The sequence below is a fragment of the Dipodomys merriami genome, unplaced genomic scaffold (genome assembly GCF_024711535.1).
Source record: "Dipodomys merriami isolate MVZ:Mamm:240054 unplaced genomic scaffold, mDipMer1.0.p SCAF_7, whole genome shotgun sequence".
Lineage (NCBI taxonomy): Eukaryota > Metazoa > Chordata > Mammalia > Rodentia > Heteromyidae > Dipodomys > Dipodomys merriami.
The window spans coordinates 29697724-29715827 of record NW_027206290.1 but is presented as its reverse complement, the minus strand read 5'-3'; the positions used below and the strand labels follow the sequence as shown (position 1 = coordinate 29715827).

General features: G+C 39.5%; 1 protein-coding gene across 6 annotated transcripts in view; it reads right to left on the bottom strand.

Moving 5' to 3' along the window:
* Ntng1 (netrin G1) overlaps window positions 1-18104 on the bottom strand; it is a 351109-nt gene that overhangs the window by 151985 nt on the left and 181020 nt on the right. For all 6 annotated transcript variants that reach the window (XM_070007863.1, XM_070007862.1, XM_070007861.1 and 3 more), the window contains one exon: window positions 8940-9580. In XM_070007863.1, the coding sequence (XP_069863964.1) occupies window positions 8940-9580 (641 nt within the window). The remainder of the gene's footprint in view (window positions 1-8939; window positions 9581-18104) is intronic.

Sequence of the window (18104 nt, the reverse complement as noted above, 5' to 3'; positions counted from 1 at the left end):
TTAAAGGAAATAAAGCACTTGAGAAGAATTTTCTAAGACATGTGTTGAACAAATGTAAGGGGCTATGAGGGCAATTAGAACTCTCTTATTTCTTTCCCTTCTCTTCTAATTTCCTGCTACTTCTCTGATTCTTTCTTTCTTCCTTTCCTCCCTCCCTTCCTCCCTTCCTCCTTCCCTCCCTCCCTCCCTTCCTTCCTTCCTTCCTTCCTTCCTTCCTTCCTTCCTTCCTTCCTTCCTTCTTTCTTTCTCTCTTTCTCTCTTTCTCTCTTTCTCTCTTTCTTTCTTTCTTTCTTTCTTTCTTTCTTTCTTTCTTTCTTTCTTTCTTTCTTTCTTGCTTTCTTTCTTTCCCTTTCTTCCCCTTCTTTCCTTCCTTCCTTCCTTCCTCCCTCTCTCTCTCTCTCTCTCTCTCTCTCTCTTTCTCTCTCTCTCTCTCTCTCTCTCTCTCTCTCTCTCTCTCTCTCTCTCTCTCTCTCTCTTTCTTTCCTTTTTTTGTCATTCATGGGGCCTGAACTCTGGGCCTGGGCGCTGTCCCTCAGCTCTTCAGCTCAAAGCTAGTGCTCTACCACTTGAGCCATTGCACCACTTCTGGATTTTTCTTCTTATATTGGAGGAATCGAACCCAGGGCCACATGCATGCAAAGCAAGCATTCTATGATTGAACCACCTTCCCAGCCCATATGCTTTCTTAATTTCCTTTAGAAGTCACCTTTTAACTGAGTTATCCTACAGGTTTCTGGAACTATTCTATAAATGCCCACAGTCATTGATATATTGGCAATAGCTTTATTGAGATTTAGTTTACATAATATATAATGTGCTAATTTAATTTATATAATTCAATGGCTATTGATAGATCTAGAGTCATGCAACTATCACCACAACCAATTTTAAGATATTTTCATTTTTCTGTCTTAATTTATTCCATACCCTTTAGCTCTCACACTTTTATTTCCTCATCTCCCAAACAACCTATAATCTAATTTCTATATCTGTATATTTGCTTATTCTATATAAAAATGTGGCAATTATTATTTGTAAAGGATAAAACTCTAACTTTGTTGCTATGATCTATCAGGCATTACATAAGCTGGGATAAATTATAAACCTAAATTCTCTGACTCAAACCCTTTTCTACAATATTAGAACAGGAATTGAAAATTCTTAGCTGAAACCTAATGAAATGGCGAACACAAGTAACTAGTTGAATCACTAAAACTTTGCTCAAGTATTTATTCTCTACGGTATAGCCCTGCCTTCCTTTCAACTGGGAACATTTTTCCTCAGAAACTGATAGGTCATCAGACCTGTTTATGTACAAATCTCAAACCATTGTCCTAAGAGGGCTGTGTGGAATTTGGAGAGCTTTTCTGGAACATCAGGACTTGGGGTTAGAAATGTTCTTCAGTTAAGCAATGCTACATTTCTCCAGTCTATGCGCACTGAAAGAACCTTTAATCTCCTTGCCTTAAAATATTCCAGACCTGCACTGAATCAATATGAAATATCCATACAGTTTAAATTTCTTATGACAGAGGGGTTGCAGAGAGCAAGATTCAGAAACCCTTTACTACTTTCTAGAGATACTGAAGATTCATGGGAAGAGGACGGGCAGGTATTTCCCAGGACCCTGCACTCCCAATTCTTTAGTGGAAGATAGCTTGCAAATCTCCTGTCTTTCTCCAGAGTTCTGACTATCCTGTTCACACTAAACTAGTACCTCCTCCTCTGTGTCCACAACACTTCAAAGATTCACACATAGGGCAATAGTTTAGATATAGTTTGAACGCAGCTTCTATGGACCCATACTAAAATTTAATATCTGCTTTGAAGTATTGAGAAGCTAGACATAATCTAACTATGGCACTTAGAGATGAGGGTTTTTTTCGGATGTGATTAGGATTAAAGTCATGAGGATTAAAGTCACAATTGCATATTGGTAGCTTTGCAAGGATAAACAGAGAGACAGAGAGACACATACACACAGACAGAGAGACAGAGAGACAGGCACACTCCTTTGCTACTTTGGGAACCTGTCAGCAAGAGGTAATCATCTATGGTCCCTTGAGCATCCAGAGGTGGGATCTAAATAAACCCTTTTTATTTATTAAGTTTCCCAGCTTCAAGTAATTTGTTAGAATAAAGAAAAAACATTAAATTAATAGCAAAATATTTAACACATCTTGTCATTTTATTTTTAACTTGGCAGGACTGTTATTTGAATTTAGGGTCTTCCTCTGTGACTCTACCACTTGAGCTAGGACCCAGGCCCTCATTTGTTTTCTCTTTATGAGTCTGTACCCTTTCTGGTTATGAGCCACTTGAGTGTATAGAGATTATACGATGCCTTGAGCATAATAATGTGTGTCTGCTGTGTAATCCACACCAGATCCAGGGTGAAGGAAAAATGTTTACATACAGCAAAAGAGAGAAGGTGTTACAAAAGCAGAATCTGCTAGGTAATAGCAAAGTCCAGCCTTATTAAGAATAAGTGAGAAAGGCCAAACATAATGCTTCCAAAGAGTTAGGATGCCTCTTAGAAAAAAGTGCAAAGTAAATATTTCAGTAGATTTATGGGAGTTAAGGCTAGCAAAAACACTTAGAAAACCTGCAGGAAAATTGATAGACCTTTTCTCTTAGTAAATCACTTTTCTACATTATTTAATTTTTTTTAAACTTTGAAACATTATTTAATATTGTGTGTGTGTGTGTGTGTGTGTGTGTGTGTGTGTGTGTGTGGTAGCCCCTTGAGTAGCTAGGATTACAGGCATGAGCTTCTGTTATCTTATCTTTTTACTTTCGCCACTTGGAAGCTTTACTTATTCTAGAAACAAAAAAGCAAGACTGTGGTGTTCAACTGGTGAATACACAAATGTAAACATGACTCCAGAGTGAGTCCAGATATGGGGGGCGTGGTAAAATCAGCATTTATGAAGTTATACATACTAGAAGGTTTCACTATGACAACTCCAAAGGTGTCAATAATGCACTTTGAACATATTCACCCTCTATTACAATTGCTGTATCCCTTTTCTCTCCCATTCCTTTCCACTTCATCTCCCTGGTTTTACTTCTCCTTTTCTTTTCATAACATTGGTGGTTTCGTTTTGTTTCCCCTAGCTTCCCCAAATGAAAGCATGTAGTACTTGTTGTTGGGTTGACATATTACTGAGCAAAATGAGCCCCATTCCTTCGACTTTCCTACAAATCAACACCTTTACAAGACCTTCCCCCCACCCCCTGGTTCATTTCAGGCCCTGATCAGGCAAAAGAGGAAGTGGCTTTGGGTTGGGAACAAGTGAAGCGGATATGGCATCAAAATGTCTGTTATCCTTTGTGCTTCTGCTCCTATGCTCCTTAGTTGACAGGTGGAGCTAGAGAAAAACTACAGAAAGGTGGAATTGAGGAGTCATACCTGTAACCCTCGCTACTCCAAAGACTGAGAACCCAGATCACAGTTTGACACCAGCCTGGGCAGACAAACACCAGAGTAACTTATCTCCAATTAATCAGAGAAATGCTGGAAGTGGAGTAGAGGTGGCTTAAGTTGTAGACTGTCAGCCATGATAGCAAAGTCAAGCAAGAGCATGAGGCCCTGAATCAAGCCCCAGTATGGGTACACACACACAGACACCCACACAGACACACACACAGACACACACACAGACACACACAACACACACAACTGGCAAAACAAAATGGCCCCCTGTTTACAGGGGATATGGGGTCTGAAAGTCCAGATAGCACAAAACACCATATTCACTATGATTTTCCTATGTGTACATATCTAAAATATAGTTGATAATTTAAGCACTTTGAGTGCCCAAAGTGGTTAATAATGAAAGAGAACAATTGTAGCAATATTTTGTAACCCTTATTTAAAAGCTTTGAATTCTTTATCTCTGGAATTTTAGCAGTATTTTGGACTCGAGTAACTAAAACTATAAAAATCTGAGTTATGGATAAAGATCAGACAACAGTAGTATCATTTTGATAGCTAGCTACCTATATGGAGCTACAGTAGCATAGCCTGGGAAAGAAACAAATCCACACAATTGGGGAAAAATACTGATAATGACCTTTAGGCATATTTTGCAAAAAGCAATTAAAAGAGGTAGTGATTTCAGGATTTTTTTTAGGCTACTGAAGAAAGTTCTTTCATTACTGTTCTCAAGTTCTTGTTGTTAAAGTAGAATTTCTATTATCTTATGTCGAAAACCTGTAGCTTGATACATTGCTGATAGTATATCTTAAGAATAAATGAGCATGTTATCAATTGTTCATTTATCTTTCATATTTAAATGTTCTTACAATAAATCACATTACCTCCTTGAACTGTTCACCTCAAAGAAACAATGAATGCTAAGTGTAGCCAGGCACTGGTGGTTCTAGCTACTCAGAAGGATCACGGCTTGAAGCCAGTCCAGGCAAAAAAGTCTGTGAGACTCTTATCTTCAATAAACTACCCAAAACTCAGAAGTGGAACTGTGGCTCAAGTGGTAGAATGCTAGCTTTGAACAAAAGAAGTTCAGAGACAACTCCCAGGCCCTGAGTTCAAGCCCCAGGACTGGCAGAAAAACAAAAACAAATAAACAAAAAGAATGCTGAGTTTATATTTGAATAAAATTTGTGCATCTGGCAAAGTGTTCAACTTTTTCATTAATGCAATTATGGAAATCTTAGAAGAAAACAACATCCTTAAAAAATATCAAAACCTTCAGCCCTGTTAAGTAAGAAACATTTTGGACATTATCCGCATTTAATAGCTTTTGAATTTAACCCCCTGTCTGTTTGAAATGATGTTCAGAACAAACATCTCCTCTTCCTTTTTCCTTTCACCCTTTATCCGGTTAGGTTTTATTTATGCACTCGGCGACCTTTTTGGCCATTAAAACCATCTTGCTTCAGCAGTTAATTAACACAAGTACCATAATTTAATACAGTTAATGCTACTTGATGCCCCTTAATGTACCTTCCATTAGTGATATTATTGTAGTATTACCCTGTAAATTAAAATGAGATCAAGACTGAGAGAGTAGCTCTTTAATTAAGGTACTGGCACACTGCACTCATCTATTAGTCACTAGAGAAAATCACCCTGATTTACTGAAGCAGGACATCCATAAGTCAGAATTAGTCTGTGAAGATTATTAGGTTTATTGAACGATGTAAGTATTATGGAGTCGCTGAGATTGCCAATAGCCATGTTTCCTCTTTTTTCCTCCATTATCTTAATAAATACTCAATGAGAAGAGGGAAAGCGAAGCAAAATATGTATGTAGTAAAAGAGAAATAAAATTTTAATCATGAGATTATAGTTTGTCCCATAAAAATAGGTATGAGGTGCATCATATGCTATGAGGAACACCAGGCTGTGTTAGTCTAATAATAAAGTATTTTTCCCCTGGACAATGGTGGCTCATGGCCTATAATCCTAGCTTTCCAGGTGGTTGAGGTTCAAAGTCAGTTGAAGCAGAAAAGTTTGTGGGACTTTTATCTCCAAGTAAGTATCAAAAAGCTGTAAGTGGTAGAGTGCCAGTCTTGAACAAAAAGCGCCAAGTGAGAACACAGGACTTGAGTTCAAGTCATGGTATCAGAAACATACACACACTCTCTCTCTCTCTCTCTCTCTCTCTCTCTCACACACACACACACACACACTCACACACACATACACACAGGAATTATACCAAATTGGTCAGTACAAATACACACATACGTTAAGAAGAATTGGAATTCATAGTCCCTTTCAAAGATGTATAACTGCTTTTATTGATAGTTTAATGTTTCCTGAGGATAGATTTTTGTATTCTCTGCTAACTCTTCTACAGTTATTTACTTCTGGCATTCTTTCCACTTTCACCAAGTAACATATCAGTTCCCACATGTGGTGGGATGAGGTTGAAAGTTACAAGTAGAAGAATATCATGATCATTATCAGGTATTGACAGACACATCTCAAATGAGTCATTTCATGGGATAGTGGAGTGATACGCAGGAAACAGAGATCATCATTGTATGCTAAAACATTTAGGCTTTCGTTTAGGAAGCATTCATTTTAATTTCCATTCCTTCTGTAAGTGATTTGGTATGTAGGGAAACTTAGGGCAGACCACTGATACTTCTTAAATTATTTCAGAAGTAAAATAATGACATTAGCATCTAGGATGAATGGTCTCAAGGACCATCTATTGCTCATCATTTTCTGTTAGGGTTATTAGTACGAGCAGACCTTCCTTACATAACTTCAAAGTTAGAGACATGCCTGAGCCATGAGGCCTTGCTTCTTTAGTCCTTCCCCTAAGACTAAAATACTCCAGCCATCTGGTGTCTAGTCAGGACCTGCCAGCATCAATTTGGCCCTGAGGAATTTGGACAGAGTGTGGAGGTGACAGAGTGGGACCGTATGGACGGGGCTCACCTCTGCTGGACCTTTCTCTATGGCCCAGCTGCTTCCCACCAGCTCACAGCTGACTGGTAGACAGGAAAAGACAGTGGAGGTGAATCTCAGAGAAGGAAGGAAAGCTCCTGCAAACTTCTCAGAACCCTGAAATGCCGCTGGAGGTTGCTGCTAGGATAGGGGATAAAAGAAATGTAGAAAATCCGGGGTACTCTGTGCTTGTCACTTGCCATGTTCAGAGGATGGCCTGGCTAACCCAGTGGAGAATACATAAAGATGCCTTTGGCTATAAAAAGTGCTTTACATTTCCTTTCTTTTGCAGGGTGGGGGAAGGTGGGGAAGGTAGGTGTGGGTGAAGGTGTGCCAGTCCTGGGGCTTGAACTCAGGGTCTGGATGCTGTCCCTGAGCTTTTATTCTCAAAGCCAGTGCTCTACCACTTGAGCCACAGCTCAACTTCCATCCTTTTAGTAACTGGATAGGAGTTTCACAGACTTCCTTTGCCTGGCTGGCTTCAAATCATGATGCTCAGATCCTGGTCTCCTGAATAGCTAGGATTACAGGTGTGGCACCAGACTTTTTAGTTCCTTTTAAATAATCAGCAAAGAGCTAAATGAATACTCAGTAACAAACCAAGCTGGCTATTTCCCTACCTCCAACCCTTCTTTGCCTTATTGACAGTGGCAAATGAGAATGTTTGGCACAACTTGGTCTGTAGCCATTTGGGCTCAGATTAAAGATTTCTCATATTGCCTGGAAACTGACCTACGTGAATCTTACAATACAGAGCACACTAGGGATTCAAATTCAAATTTCAGTTGATTCATTTTAACCTTTATTCTTACAGATGAATTGACTACTTGCTGCTTGCTTTTGGTATGCTATTGTTTAAAATAGCCGTTATTTTCATCTATCCTACAGTCCTGAGCATAGGGTATTTTCAACTGATAATACTTTATCAAAATGTTCCTGAGTATAATAGCATTTTATTATACATATAGTAATATGTGTAGTAGCTTCATGCTTGAGGCAACAGCTCTATTGTCCTGCTATAGAACTCTGCTAATATGTGAACTCTTCTCAGTTTTCTGGAATATTGTGCTGATGCAAATGTATCCGTGCATATGTCTCTCAAAAAACTGACTTTGCTTTCAAGATATCTTGCTCATACACCACCAAGGCCTTGGATAAAATTTTATAAATAAGACCCCATAGCTAGTCTCTTAATTTTTCCATGAGGACTAAGAAACTAGAACAAGGAAGATGTCCCTAGTTTTAGCTACATTTCCTGAAACCTTCAAAATCATTCTGAATGGTCATTCCTAGTTTATTCTGTGGGCCCCTTGTGGCCTTCACCTTATTAACACTAATGCCTTCTGTTCTTCTCTCTTTCCCAACTCTTAAATATTAGAGTCTTAACACCTCCAGTTTCTCAAGTCTGCACAGCCCTTGTGGATTCTAGAAGCTAGGAAGTTGACCAAATCTCCTTTATCTATTAAAATTTGTAAATACTTATTTAAACCTACACGATATGCTTTTCATGTTCTGAGCCTCATCCTCATCCATTTCAACAGATTTTAGAGTGGTTATTGCTTACCTTAGCTTTCCTTTTTCCCTCCTAATTTGCTATAATTCTTCTCTCATCTCTACTTTCCCCCACTCATTAGCTGATGCATGGACTCCCATTAAATGGCTATTTGCATAGCATACTAGGCTTAGAAAGTTGGTTAGAAATTTGTATGTTGGTAGTGCTGGCTGTTATTATTCATGTTTTTTATTTAAATATTTTCAATTTCTTCATAATGCCATTGGACTTTTAGTATACTATCAAAATCAAAATTGCCCTGACCCTAACCATTACTGCTGTGATTCTGGTCCAGCAGCCATTGACTTATGAATTGAAGAGTGTTGAAATAAGGTGTATTTTTCATATATAGCATACTTTTAATACAATATGGCAAAAGTTTAGAAATTAGAGCTCACTCCTCTGTCATAAATGTATTTTTTCCTGAAAACTTTGGTTCTTGCATAACACATGTAAAGACATTTCACTTCCATTTCCAGAACACGTTCGATCCAATATAATAAACATAAACAGAGTGTAGTATCTTGTGACTCTCTTACATTTAAAAATGTGAGATGCACTTCTTAATTATTTTTTTTAGTCCCTTCAGGAACAACTGGATTTTATTGCCCTGGGCTTTATTGTTGTAATGCCTTAAACCACCTCCTGACCTTGGGGAGTTCTTGCGTCTCAAATAAGATACCTTTCTGAACTCATCCCACTGCACCCCCTTTTGGTTAAAATGTAAGGAATTCTGCCAGATTCAATGACACCAAAAGTCTGAGATTACAAATGACTGCTGAGTCGAAGGGTCTCAAATATCGTTAGAAAACCGACTTCCACTCTGCTGTTCCTGAGTAAAATGTTGCAGCTGAAGTGGACAAAATGTCGCTTGACAGCGGTGGCACTCACACCCGGACATTTTCTTTAGACATACTTATTCACATTCAAGGACGGATAGATGTTAGTTGTGTCTCTTACCTTCCTCGCACCTTTATGTCTGAGATGGCGTAAAAGTAGCGTGCCAAGTGCAGCTCATCGACAAATATTTCCCCAATAGCTGGTCTCAGCAGCCTGATCCTCAGGTCTGTGACTGTAAAGAAATCTCTGAGTTTCTTGGTTGTATCCAGCTGTCCGTAGAGGGAAGCCATATTGCGTAGTCGAGGTCCAGCAAAAAAGGCGAACCTGTCTTTGATCTCGAAGTGGATTATTTTGCTGTTGGTGGTATACCCCGTGGAATACTCTTCTGTGCAAATGATTTCTAAAACCGTGTGCTGTGATAAATCCTTCACTGATTTGGGGTCCATGTGAAACGCATCCAAGCAGTCCGTGGCATAATACTGATAAGGCTGCCACGTGCGTCCATAGTCCAGAGATTTCTCCAGGATCATTTGGTCTGGTCGCCCGGATTCAAAGGTAATCACGATGTTGTCTGTGAGCTCAATGGTTTTGCTCCAAGACAGAGTGATGTTAACCTGGAGAGGCTTGGGGTACTCCTTCCAAGTGGCTGACTGCCAAAATGTGGAGGGATGCCTTCCTTCAAAATCGAACATCAGCTCCGGAGGATGTGCCAGCTCTGGGGTACTTGCGTCACACTCATTATTGCACATGTAAGGATTGCCCTGAGAAAGAAGAACAAGATGGGGCATATCAAGACACTGGTGGACACAGCCCAAATGCCTGCAGTGGATGAACAGATCAAGAAAATATGAGATGGATTGATGGAGCTGTCTGTCTGTCTGTCATAATGATTACATATCATCTGCCTTCTGATGGGTATCAAAATTAATCTCAAAGTAATTTAAAATATGTGAGAAGGGGCTGGGTGCTGGTGGCTTGTACTTGGTAACCCTAACTACCCAGGAGGCTGAGCTCTGAGGGTCTAAGTTTGAAGCCAGTCCAGGCAGAAAATGTCTGTGAGATCTCCAATTTACCAGCAACAAGGAAGACGTGGAACTGTAATTCAAGTGTTAGAGTTCTAGCGTTGAGAAACAAACAAATGAACAAAAATTACCTCAAAAATAAACAAACAAATCCTCAGGGACAGGTTCCAGGCCCTGAGTTCAAGTCCCATGACTGGCACAAAAAAATTAAAAAAATAAATATAAATATAGTAGAAAAAGACATTGAACACAAATTGTGCCATATTGTGATGGCTAACAGGCTACAAAAGAAAACAGAAATCTCAACATTTTCATTTGCCCTCACTGGATTATCCTCTATCATAGCTTGTTTTATTTAAATAGCAATATGGTAATTTTTTCTCATCTTGTTTCCTTCCATGCATTTTTAAAATGAAAGCAGTTTATTTATCCCATATGTGTTAGGCCCATAATGTGGCCACAGAGGCGCAAAGACACAAAACAACTGTCTAACAGCTCAATACTCCACTTCATCTTGGAAAGAGATTACCAAGAAGAAAGGGAAGCAAGGAAAATTCCTTCCTGCTTCAAGAAGATTTCTTAGCAGCACAGCCCTTTAAAAGTCATTCTTTCCAGCAGGGGTTTAGAAATAACCACAAACCCTAAACACCTGTATCCTACTTAGGACAAGATCCTCCATATGAGGTCTGGCCTCTCTTGGCTGTGTCTCCAATCCATCATGCATAGCTGGGTTCTCGCTTCATAGAGGCTGGTTTTAAAACATTTACTTTATTCACCACAAATCATTAAAATGCGGTACACTGTAGGCTCTGGGGTTTAGTCCAAACATCTGCCATCTGAAAAGAGACAAGTAGATTGCTCTAGAAAGTCTTGAGATTGGGGATGTGTTCTAAGAAAGATCACACAGGACAAGGAGCCCTACCACATATATCCCCAGTATCAAAAAGAGGCTGATTCTAGGGCTCCTATAAATACCAGAATATGCACCTATTCAAGTCCCTTACATAAAATGACCTAGTACTTGCATATAACCTACACATTCCCTCCTGCCTACTTTTATTATGCACTGGTACTGGGGTTTGAACCTAGGGACTTGTTCTGACACTTGGCGTTTTCACTAAGGCTGGTATTCTACCACTCGAGCCACATCTCCACTTTTGGTTTGTTGTTGATTAATTAGAGATAAGAATCTCACAGACTGTTCTGTCCAGATTGGCTTCAAACCTAGATCCTCAGATCTTAGCCTCCTGAATTGGATAGGAGCTACCAGCGCTCAGCCCCTCTCACATATTTTAAATTACTTTGAGATGAGTTATAATATCTATGGCAAAGCAAATGGTATGTAAATAATGTTTATGCTATATTGTTTAGGGAATATCATCAAGACAGTATCAGATACAATATCAGTACTGATACAAGAATCATAGATGTGACTACCTAGAATGTGAATAAGATGAGGTGACTGTTACTCAAACACAGAATGCTAGAGAGAGATTGAGAATGTGTACATGTTGGGGCTTGCGTATCTTCTCATTATTTTTAACCCACGACCGGTTGAATCTACAGCCAAATTGTACTCAATGAGGGGAGTGTCACATGTGAAACTGTAGCCACGTGTGTTTGTTACTCTGGGCTACCCCATAGGCCATTCTTCACGGATGTTAATTGTCATTATTCCCCTTCTCTACAGCCCACTCAAGCCTGACACTGGAAATAAACCTTCTGGTCATCATGTTAGAAGGCTGTTTGGGCTATACTAAATGACTCCTCCCAAAGTTTTATGAACAATGACTCCCAGGATTTTGTCAATGTTGTTCAAAAAATACTATCACTGGGGGTCCACCGTGAGGTAGCCTGGGCTCTCTTTAGCCACAGAGGATGCATTCTATCACCTGCAGAATATACTTCAAAATCACAGATGATACTCAACCTTTAGATAAGGTTTTTTTTTTCTCCTTCACATACTTTTATCTCTGATAGAGTTTAACTTATAAATCAGACAGTGTGAGATTAGCAATATGTCTCCAAATAAAGCAGAACAATTGTAACAGCATATTGTCATAAAATTGATGGTGATTAATATACGAAGTAATACGTTGTAATAAAAATTAAGTGGCTATATTATAATAACATTACATGAAGATGATCTCTCTCAAAATAGTTCGTTGTACTCATCTTTCTTGTGATGGCGTGAGATGATGAAATGCCTCTATGATGAGAAAATAAATGACATAGGCATTGAAGGCTCGTGTTAGTTCCTTGAACATGATAACTACCACGCTGGGGACAGTTAGCCTGATGTCTAAAACTGTTGGTAGGTGACAAATGTAGTGTGTACAGCGTGGATACATGGGACAGAGGGATGATTCACATCTGGGAGTGGGATGGAGTGGTGGTGTGAGATTGTATCACTTTACTCAGAATAGTACATAATTTAAAACTTATGGGCTAAACATTGGTGGCTCACACCTGTAATTCTAGCCACTCAGGAGGCTGGGATCTGCTGATAACAACCCATGTAGAAAAGCCCATGAGACACTTATCTCCAACTAATCATCTAAATGCTATAAGTGGCAGAATGGTTCAAGTAGTAAAGTGCCAGCCTTGCTCAAAAAAGCCAAGCAAGGGCTGGGATGGTGGCTCAGTGGTAGAGTGCTTGCCTTGCATGCATGAGGCCCTGGGTTCAACTCCTCAGCACCACATAAGCAGAAAAAGCCAGAAGTGGCGCCGTGGCTCACACTATAGAGTGCTTGCCTTGAGCTGAAGAGCTGAGGGACAGCGACCAGGCCCAGAGTTCAGGCCCCACAACCGGCAAAAAAAAAAAAAAAAAAAAAAAGCCAAGCAAGATCATGAGGCCCTGAGTTCAAGCCCCAGGACTGGAATAAATGAGTGAATGAATAAAATTCACTGAAAAAGGATAAAACTTGCCAGGATACAAGTGAGACAAACCTATAGTCCTAGCTACTCAGGAGGCTGAGATCTAAGGATTGCAATTGGAATCTAGTCCAGGCAGGAAAGTCAGTGTGACTCTTCAATTAATCACCAAAGAGCTGGAACTGGAGCTGTGGCACAAGTGATATATAGCACTAGTAAAACACATAAAGGACAGCACCCAGGCCCTGAGTTCAAGCCATCTCACCATAGACACACAGGCACACACACACAGAGAATAAAAATTTACTTTAATTTTAAATTAATATCAATATTTAACATTATAATTTAGTAGTTTGAATTTCAGCTGCCTATGAGTAACTGAAGAGGTGCAAAGTTCACCTGTGTGTAAGAGGGGACTACTACATTTACCTCTTACACTGTACTAGGTAATTACAAGCATGGATGGATGAAAGAATTAATCCTCTGACATTATCCTTAAAGTTTCTCTTGGAATAACAATTAGATAATCTACTTTTTTCTATGACATGAACTGTGAGTATTGCATCATACCTGTTGGATAGGTAAGATGGGTCTAAAATAGTGAATTTAGGCTTCAGGTATCAACACCCAGCAACCTGCTGACTTGTAGGAAATCTAAGAAGGGCATTGGAGACTTGTTTTGGCTTCCCTAGGGGCAACTTGCTCTTACTTAGTCAGCTATTACTCTCCTTCTCTCTTTCCCATTAATGCAATTGAATCCTTGAGTTGGCAACAGGTTTGGGAGACTCAAGTATCATTTGAGATGAGGCCAGAGAAAGGAGAGAACAGTCATGTTTTAGAAATATACTGAAGAAATCAGTGATAATGGAAATGTTTCTGTACTTCGTTCTCAAATTTCAATTCCCTATTCCTGATTCTAGTGTCTGTAGCACTATTTATAGGTATCTCCTTCAAAATGAGCCCACAAGAGGTTGGGGTGGGGGTAGAAAGGATAAGTTTCTTTTCCAGGTGGAATATAAACCATCAAATTTATTGTTATTTAAACTCCCTTAATCGTAATCAAAGAGTCAAATGACAGAATTTTGCAGACTGGCAAAGATGTATTTTTTTTTAAAAAAGAAGGGCTATAACTATCATGGCATCTGTCAGGATTTATAAATTCTAGGTTTATGTAAATGTGCTTTTCACTGGAAAGGGTCAGATTCACAGAGATCATATCTTCATTTGAAATTGACTAAGAAAAGTATGGTCAACTTTAGCACCTGTCAGCATTGAACCATCTGCATGATCATGAACTTGGCTGCTACTACCTTCTTCCTGGGAAGAACATTTTTATTGGAGTTCAAGTATAAAGGGAGAAAAGAAATCAACTCCAGGAGATGCACCAGTTACCTGATACTTGTATTGCGTCATGTTGGAAGACAACATTTGATTTCCTTCAACCGAGGTGCTTCATCAGAGCTTCTCTAATGGGAAGAAGAGCTCAAAGGATGGAGAGACCCATCAGGATGATTCGGGGGGGGGGTACTAACAAACCTGCCCTTCACCTATCTCAAATGTGTTCATTCTTTCAATGAAAAATGTTTGCATCATCCACCTTGTGCTTAAAACTTACGTGAGAGTTGTTTTACATTTTTCCGTCAACCCCTTTCGTAGAAGTGGAAATTAGGCATATGGAAATGCTAAGAAATTTGCCCAAAGTCCTATAACAAAATACAGAGAGGAAGGGTGGGCAAATGCAAGTATAATGTTCAATGTACCTGGATGTCAATGGAACTGGTTACCTGAAGGGAGGAGTCGAGTTGGGAGAGATGGAAGAGACTAATGAAGGAGGTGACATTGATCAAGATGCACTGTGCTCACAAACTGACATGATGAATAGAAACCATTTTGTACAAATACTTAAGGAGAATTTTAAGTTATTAAAAAAAAGTTAGCTGGGTGCTAGTGGCTTACATTTGTAATCCTAGCTACTCAGGAGGCTGACCTCTGAGGATCGCAGTTGGCCATGAGACATTTTTGGGGGGGTCGGGGAGGCGGTCAGTTGTGGGGCTTGAATTCAGGGGCCAGGGCACTGTCCTAGAGCTCTTTTGCTCAAGGCTAGCACTCTACCATTTTGAGCCACAGCACCACTTCTGGTTTTTGAGGGGTTCAATGGAGATAAGAGTCTCACAGAGACTTTTCTGCCCAGGCTGGCTTCAAACCTTGATCCTCGGATCTCAGCCTGCTGAATAGCTAGGATTACAAGCTTGAGCCACAAGCGCTTGGCTTCCTAAGACTCTTTTCTCTAACAAACTACTCAGATGTAGCTCAAGTGGTGGAGCACTAGCCTTGAGCAAAAGAAGCTCAGAGACAGTGCCTAGGCCCTGAGTTCAAGCCTCAGGACCAGCACACACAGAAAATTACACAAGATGTAGAGAGCGCCAGAACTTCTCATCTTTCCCTTGACCTGATTTGTTCAACTCCCAGGTCAATAAATAGCATTTCCTGTATTTGAATCTCTGTCTCAGAAATGACACTGGCTAGTAGACAATATCTAAGATCAAATGTGTTTGAACAGACTAAGACCTCATTTTCTCCTGAATGAGCATTGTCATACATCTGAGATGCCTCGAAATTAAGAACTTTTGCTTAGCTTTACAAAATGTGCCTAGTTCACAAACATTTTAACCTAGAGTCCCCCTTTTAACTTCATCACCCTGGGTTATACACTATAGAAGCAGTATCCTGGAGAGCATCCTTTGAGATTCCTTATATTCGCCTCAAAATTGTAAATATGAGACACCAAACAGCATCACACAACCTAGTTTTGATCCTTTCATGAGGATATAGCCACAGATAGCACAGGTCTGTTTTGCTCCACAGGAAGCAGCTTCCCCTTTGGGCTCAGCAGGAGGGCCAGCTCTGGGGAAATGTTGCCATTACTTGTTTATCATATCTTTACACAGATCTGATGATGAGCCAGGCACCCGAGAGATGAGAGGAGATGGTCACACACTGAACAACTCTTCATTGATGACCTATGATAGCACTATATTTAAGGCATGCCCCTTGGTTTTAAGATTCAGCAGCAAATAAAGCCAATTCCTTGCATTCTGTGGTGCTCTCATCTCAGCTGGAGGAGCTGGGCTAAGCCGGTAGAGAGATAATGCTTTATAATGTTACCTGGTGCTAACTGCGATGGAGAAAAATAAAGCCATAATAACAGTGAGGGGCGGGGGAATGACAGTGGGAGATGCATGACAATTGTAATTGTATATTGGGAGGTCACAGAAGGTCTCTCTGATAACCTGACATTTGAGCATATAATTCCTAATTTACGCTGGGGATGATCAGGGAAGGTTGACCAAAATGAGAACATTGTCCTTCATCCGTTTCTACTTGTAGGGATAGTTTTAACACTATAAAGATTTATTTCAATTAGTGGGTACACTAATCATTCAGAATGAGACTCTACACCAAATGACTGTAGATAACAAAAAAAAAAATCAATTGGGCCATTTTCCTTATTTCAAGGTATTCATATTCACTTAGGAGATTAATAGCAGTAGTGTCATTAACATAATTTACTGAGAGACATGATATTGTGAGAGAGTTACTAAACGATGACAAAACCGAATTCCTTCTGGCCTTGTGTTTTTAAGGTGAGAAAGAGACAAGAAGAAAGCTGAAGAAATTTGAATATCTTAACCATTCCCAACAGAGAAAGCTGGAGGAGAGATTATATGCTGAAATAGTTAGTGTAAACATTTCACATGGGTTTGATCTGTAATACTGTTGTCATAGAGAATTATCAATAAGAAAACAATTCATGTTAAAGGGATTAGATTAATTAAATTTTCAACGACTCCAACTCTACCTTAATCCTTTTAATAACATCAACAATGAAATTTATAGAAGATAAAGCAACTATCCCCTACTTACAAAATCAAAGAATACTTCTTGCTGCTAAATCTTACAGATTTGGGCATCAGCTAGTGTAAGTAATTATACTACGGCCTGCCGATAGCTTAAAGCAGATCTTAATTTAAGTCCTACAGGCAACAGATTCTTAGCCGATTATTTCTGAAGTAAGCAGAGAATATTTACGGTTATGCAGATCATATTTACACCACAAAGAGATGCCTTAAATAATTAAACAGATATTTCTGCTAAATATTTTTATAACAATTTGAAGATTGGGATGCCTAATTCCATTTAAAAATGTTAATATTTTACCTCTGGGAGAATGGAAGTTACTTATTAATTAGCAATTTGTAGTTAAAGTGGAATGCTGTTATTCTTTAACATGCTTTCAAAATTAGAGGGACAAAAGCAATGTGAGACTTGTTTTTACTGCTTTTATAGGTGGAAAATGTTTTCCTTTTGGCAGGTGACACTTTAAAAGGTTCTAAGGCTGGGTTGTGGTGGCTGACTCCTGTAATCCTATCTACTCAGGAGGCAGAGATCTGGAGACTGAGATTCCAGGTCAGCCAAAGCAGGAAAGTCTATGCATCTCCAAATAACCAGCTACAAGAAGTGAAGCTGTGGTCCAAGTCATAGAGGGCCTTGAATGAAAAAGACAAGCAAGTGTATGCTTTGAGTCTAGGAGAGAGTAATGTCTCTCTCTCTCTCTCTCTCTCACACACACACACACACACACACACACACTCTAAATATTCTTTCACCTAGGATATGTTAGCCTCTTTAGAGTTACAAAAACTAAATTTCCACATGATCAGTATTAATGTAAAACTTGAGATTTTCATTAGTTTGCCTTTCAAACTTTACTTATTGGCTGTAGACTGAGAATGGTAGTTGGAAACAAAGTGGGATTTACGATGGAATTATGAGGGACATGCCAAATTGTCATGTGCTAACAAATGATTTTCAAGAAGTGTTTGAGTGAACACACACTGATAGAGAAGAACAGAGACAGTTACCACACACCCGTTTGTTTCTACTCTTTGTAAGTTTTCTTGACAAATGATTGTCAAACAAGACACCTTCTGCAATGGCATGCCACACTTGTCCCTCTGTGACACAGTAACTGACACCATTAAAGCTTTGCCAATATAGGACCTTTATAAAGGGCAGAAGATCTTCCTGCTTATCCCTCGGAGAGGGAAACTATGAGTGTAATTCCTATTCCATTTCTCTAGAAGCCCAGTGAGCAGGCTACATTTTGTGAGGTTATTACCTGAAACCTTTATATCAGAGTTATATTTTTCTTTCCTCCCTCCCTCATTCCCTCCTTTCTTCTTTCCTTCCTTCCTTCCCTCCTTCCTTCCTTCCTTTCTTCCCTCCTTCCTTCCTTCCTTCCTTCCTTCCTTCCTTCCCTCCTTCCTTCCTTCCTTCCTTCCTTCCTTCCATCCTTCCTTCCTTCCTTCCTTCTTTTTCTGTTTTCTAA